The 6,000-nt window shown below is 38.4% G+C and overlaps 1 protein-coding gene across 1 annotated transcript in view; it reads left to right on the top strand.

Annotated features, from left to right (window-relative positions):
- The first annotated feature begins 206 nt into the window (after positions 1 to 206).
- Positions 207 to 6,000, top strand: part of TEKT3 (tektin 3) — a 28,836-nt gene continuing 23,042 nt past the window's right edge. Inside the window, exons 1-2 of the mRNA XM_008688031.2 lie at positions 207 to 785; positions 3,485 to 3,568. Coding sequence (XP_008686253.1) covers positions 207 to 785; positions 3,485 to 3,568 — 663 coding nt within the window. The remainder of the gene's footprint in view (positions 786 to 3,484; positions 3,569 to 6,000) is intronic.

Genomic DNA, 6,000 nt, shown 5'->3' with positions numbered 1-6,000 from the left:
GAAAAAAATATTCTTGGGACATATTATCACTGGTAAAGGTGGATATCAAATTAGAACAAATACCTACTATGTTAGGGAATACCGCTACTAAAAATCAAATGTAGCTTTTATTTGTAAATTTTCACCAAAGGTTAATTTATGTGACTGTCTGTTTTTACACCCCCCTCTTTTAAACAGGAGAGATTTACAAATAGTATTTGAGCATCATGGAGCCTTTAGGTTCTACGTTAACAGCAACTTATGCCCACCCTAGACCAACACCAACCAACTTTCTACCAGCCATCAGTACTATGGCATCAAGCTATAGGGACCGCTTCCCCCACAACAATTTAACCCATACCTTAAGCCTTCCTTGGAGACCAAGCACATACTACAAGGTAGCCTCCAACTTGCCGACCTTGGGTCCGTACTGCACCAGATCCCAGAAGGTGTGCGAGAGCACCATGCTTCCCTTTGTTTCCAATAGAACCACTCTTTTCACGAGGTACACTGCTGATGATTGGTACAGGTCCAATTTAACCAACTATCTAGAATCCAACACTTCCCGACATAATTCAGAGAGACTAAGGGTAGACACATCTCGCCTGATTCAAGACAAATATCAGCAAACAAGAAAAACTCAAGCAGACTCCACCCAGAATTTGGGAGAACGAGTCAATGACATAGGATTTTGGAAATCTGAAATCACTCATGAGTTGGATGCAATGATTGGAGAGACAAATGAACTCACTGATGTTAAGAAAAAATTGGACAGGGCTTTGATGGAGACAGAAGCCCCTCTTCAGGTAAATATAAGACCTTATGATAAAAGACACTACATATTTGTATGATTATAATCCACTGGTTGAATTACTGTGGTTATTATCTGTCGAATTATGTTTCATTTTACTTATAGAAGCCAACCTCCTATTTGTACATCTGTAACTACTTTCAGTAATTTGTAAAACCATGACCTGTTTTACACATTCTGCAGAACAATCATTTAAGTAGAAAGAATCCGAATGCAAAGCAAAGGAGGTTAATTAGAGAGACACCCTTAGGGTCCACAGTGTTTTATGTTGAGAATGCCATCTTCCCATTTATTAAAAAGGCTGCCTGGGCATTGCTGTCCCTGGATTACTGTATATAATATTTGAGGGGGAAAAGTACTATTCTTTTAATCTGTGTCATGAAATGCCTCCTGTGCATATGTTATGATTCCTTTTTAAGGCACAGTGAAATGATCAGTGAGACCATCTCTGGAAATGGGGCGAGTTTGATTGAATAGGGAAATGGGCCTGAGGTTAAGCCAGTCGTTAAGGTCATGGAGGCAGCATTTTAGTTTGTTGCTGGCCTCTGGCTACCGCTCACCCCACTGAGTGTGTGACTGGGGGGGACTCCAACCCCATTCAACCCACCACCATTGAAAGAAGACATTCTGTATTTGAAGATGCACAAGTTACAGAAATTATTTCAGAAGGTGTATATATATTGATGAAGCAAACACCATTTTTCTTCGTGTTTGTATGACCTATTTCCCATAGGATAAGCATTTGCCGTGGTCTTTATTATGGCATCTGTAGCAGAAGAGTTCAGAGAATTAAGGAGCTAGAAGTCTAGTGGGTAGAAGAGTTTGTTGGAGACCCCTGAACATTGTTACTTCTTATTCCGCACCCTTCGCCCTGTCCCCCACCAAACACAAGCACACACAAATACACACAACCACCAGAAATCCCAAGAAAGGATTTCTCGAATGACGTTCTTTTAAATTAACTCATCATGAGATGATTTTCAGGTTCAGAAGCCCTTCGTGCTCTGGCTCATTTTGAGGATTCCTGGTCTATTCTGCACCCCACCTTACCCACTTCACTTTAGAGTATCCTTAAAATGATAGCCGCTTACCCTCTGAATTTCTGGAGGACATCCAGTTTCTTCCTTTCAGTGAGACAGGTCTAATTTCTATTTTTTTCTGCATTTCGTGTCCAAATGTTCTGTGTTCGAGTATTTACTACCAGCACAGTGTACGAAGGTCCTGATTAAAATTAGAATTAGTCACATAAACAGATACATCTCAAAAGGGAAAATCCAGGTGATCAACTAACATAAGAAAAAAGTTAAAATTCCCTAATAAAAAAAAGTAAATTAAATCAATGAGGGATCCATCTTTGGTGTATCATACCTGCGACAGTGGAAACTGATGACATCTAGAGTTGGCCAAAGTGAAAAAGATGGATACCTTTCTCTGTAGCTGGTAAGATGCGTAGAAGCCTAGTAGACAGTAGGTTAGTAGAAACTTACAAAAAGCAGTTTAGTAATATACATGAAAATAATCAGAGTTCCCTTCAACTCATCAATTCGTCTTCTAGTAAATGAGTTTTACTATTAAAAAATATACATTCACTCAAAGATTTTGTTCAACAATATGTTGTCCAGATTACAGTGTATGTACTATTTTATTTTGTGCTGAAAAAATTAACATTATACCGTCATTCCATGTCATGAAATAGTTTTTGAAAAAAGCATTTTAACATTTGCATAATGTTCTTTCATACATAATTTATTGTTAGCAATCCAAGCTGTTTTCCACTGGAGTCATTAGCACACTTTGTCTCAAAGAATATTTTATGATCGGAGCCTACCATTTAATGTCAATCCTAAAAAGGCATAATATAAAACTGTAAGGACATTACAACCTCTGTTTTGTTATAAACAGCAAACAAAACAGTGATAGGAGTATGACTAAATCATTTTCTACTTTTCTATATTTTTTCTCTTTAATGGGTAAGGCACCCTACTTTTGTAATTAGGAAAACATTAAATGGTACTTAAAAGTAATCACGTGGGGGGCGCCTGGGTGGCACAGCGGTTAAGCGTCTGCCTTCGGCTCAGGGCGTGATCCCCGCGTTGTGGGATTGAGCCCCACATCAGGCTCCCCCGCTGGGAGCCTGCTTCTTCCTCTCCCACTCCCCCTGCTTGTGTTCCCTCTCTCGCTGGCTGTCTCTCTCTGTCGAATAAATAAATAAAATCTTTAAAAAAAAAAGTAATCACATGGATTTTTGGAAGCACAAATATTTTGGCATCTTTAAAGATAATAATTTGTTTCTTCCTCACTCATCTCAGTAGAAAATATTTGGAAATAATATCTTGAAAACTATGTTTCAGGTTCTTATTTCTGTAGAAGAAATTAATGCTAAGTAATTTTCTCAGATGCCAATTTGTAGGAATCTAGTAAATGCCATATGCTTGATTGTGTCACTTTTCCAGATTAGAATTTTTTTTCCAAACCACTTTGAAGAACAAATGCTTACCTTTTAACTAGCAATAAGGATTTATTTAGTTGTTATGGTGCGTCTCATGGCGGATTTTCGACAAAATGGCTCGAAGAGTTGGTAAGTCGGTATTGGGAGTATCTGTTGACTTGTTTTAGAACCAGATCCTTAGAGCTGCTCGTCAATGATTTCAGTTACTTTGTATTAGTGTTTTTCCATTATTCGTGTATCTGTAGGTAGCCCGAGAATGTCTATTTCATCGAGAGAAGAGAATGGGGATCGATCTAGTTCACGACGAAGTGGAAGCCGAACTCTTGACGGTAAGTGTGGTCAATAACAAGAAATGTAGCTGCAGACATGTGCTTAATGTGTAGAAAGAGACCAAAAAAAAAATTATGTTATATGAAGCCATTTTAAGTAAGAGGTTATAGTATCAAATGTTTATAGCATTTAGAAAAGATTTTCTTTTATTATAAAAGTAATAGGTGTTCATTGAATAGATGTTCATAGAATTCAAAAGATACAGACTAGGTTAAAGAAAGAGAAAAACTGTGCTTTTTTTGGTTGGATAAATGCTCATTGATGTTTATTCTTAAATATGGTTGTAGGGAAGGCAGCACCGTTCTTTTTAAAGACTTAAGTTTTGTTTTTTTTTTAGAACAGTTTTAGGTTCACAGCAAAATTGAGGGTAAGGCCTAAAGGTTTTCCATATAGCCCCTGCTAGGGCACAGCCTCCCCCATTACCAACATCCCCCACCAGAGTGGTACATTTGTCACCATTGATGAACCTACGATGATACATCATTGTCATCCAAAGTCTGGTATACCCTTGGTGGTGTAGATTCCATGGGTTTGGACAAAGGTATAATGACATACCCATCATTGTAGTATACAGAGTAGTTTCACTTCCCTAAGAATCCTGTGTGCTCTGCCCATTCATCTTCTAGAAGCACTTTATTCATTTAAGAATTGTGTTGTTCACATTGTGGAACACAGCATAACCATTAAAATCATGCATGTTGTGTGTATATATATATATATATATATATATACACACAACATGCATGATTTTAATGGTTATGCTGTGTTCCACAATGTGAAAGTGCTACTATTTAAAAAAAAATCAATCCTCTCTTTTTGAATAGTTTCCCTATCTCAGTCCACCTGTTGTTTTCTTGCTATTTTAATAACACGGCGGTGTACAAAAATATTATTATTGATAACTATGTATTTCTGATTATTTCCTTAGGACACTTTTCAAGGAATGTAATGGATGTGTCAAAAGGCAGATGCTTTTGGGAGGTTTTGCTCTATAGCCAAATTGTCATCCAGAAGCCGACAGTGATATGTGCACTACTGTGCTGATTCTCCCGCTAAGCTCTCTTCCACCTCCACCAATTAAGTGTGACTTAGGTCTAAGTTCTCTGGCCTTCATTTGCCAGACTTATTCCCACAAGATCTGTGCCATTCCTTAGGATTTCAGCCACTACGTGCCTCAGCCCTTCCTAATCTGTTTTTCAGGCCAGACACTCTACTATGCATCAGTTCTTTGTCCCTAAGTCCCTGTCAAACGTATTTATGTTGGTAAGCCTGCTACCCCTCCCTCCCCTTTTTGGTTCATATTCATGAAGCCTAAAAGTGTACTTTCCTTCTACCCCCATGCTGTCTGCCTTCCCCTTCCTACTGATGGTACCAAAGTTCTCCAATCACTTGTGGCATGGCTTGCTGACTCTCTCCACCTTTTTGTAATCAGTTTCCGGTTCCTATAGATTGTTCCTCTCCTTTCCATTCTGTTGTCTCCAACCATTATTCAAAACCATCCTTTCCTCCTTCAGTGCTGGTTAATGTGAAATCCCCAAATATCTTCCCCTTCACTTGCATCTGTACTACCATGATCACCAGTGGTTCCAGCCGCTAGAAACTCTTCCTTGACTCCGAAATGTCTATGACCTTCCATTGACTGCCTCTCACTCCTTCTCAGTCCCATTTCCTACTCTGACTTGCTGAATTTCTGCAGCAGGAAATCAACTCACTATCCCTGAACCAGCATGGCTGGGTCTCACCCGTTTGCCTTTCTGTGATTGGTCCTTGGTTAAAAAAAAAAAAGAAGAAGAAGAATCCTTGGTAAGAAAGTAAATATTATGAGCCAGCAAGTTGGTCATCAGTAATATTATCCTCATAAGTCATCAGGGTCCCTTTTAACGTTGCATTAAATTATTTTTAGTGACCTATTGCATTATGCATGATAAGTAGAAGTTTTTTTTCTTTGCTTTTTGCTTTCCTCTACTGTGTGGTTCTCTGAAAGAAATTTGAGTGGAAATAATAAATTCAGGAAAGTTTTGGCCACTACACAACAGGCTATGCAATCTATTTTGTAAAAGCTACAGTGCCTGTTGCTGCACATGAGTGATTAGGAACAAAATCCTGAATCAAGTAGCTTTATGGGGATGGGTCGATACTCTGCTGTTTCTTCCTTCCCTGCCTCTGATGAATCTCCCATCTTGAAATAATCTCTTATCTACTCGGTCATTCTAAAGGGGGAAGAATTTACCGGCAAATATCCCCTGGCCTATTGTTCTCACCGATCCTGAGATGTTTTGTATCAAGTAAATGATACATTGGTTCTAACAATTCTTAACTTCATGAGAATATCTCTTGGTATTTAAAAGACTTTTTCTTTCTTTTTTTTTTTTTGACTTTACTACTTCTAGTGTATTAATCTAGCTCTCAAACCTGGCTGAACCTTAGAATC

The sequence above is a fragment of the Ursus maritimus genome, unplaced genomic scaffold (genome assembly GCF_017311325.1).
Source record: "Ursus maritimus isolate PB19 unplaced genomic scaffold, ASM1731132v1 scaffold_14, whole genome shotgun sequence".
Classification (NCBI taxonomy): domain Eukaryota; kingdom Metazoa; phylum Chordata; class Mammalia; order Carnivora; family Ursidae; genus Ursus; species Ursus maritimus.
This window is presented reverse-complemented; position numbering and strand designations above follow the sequence as displayed.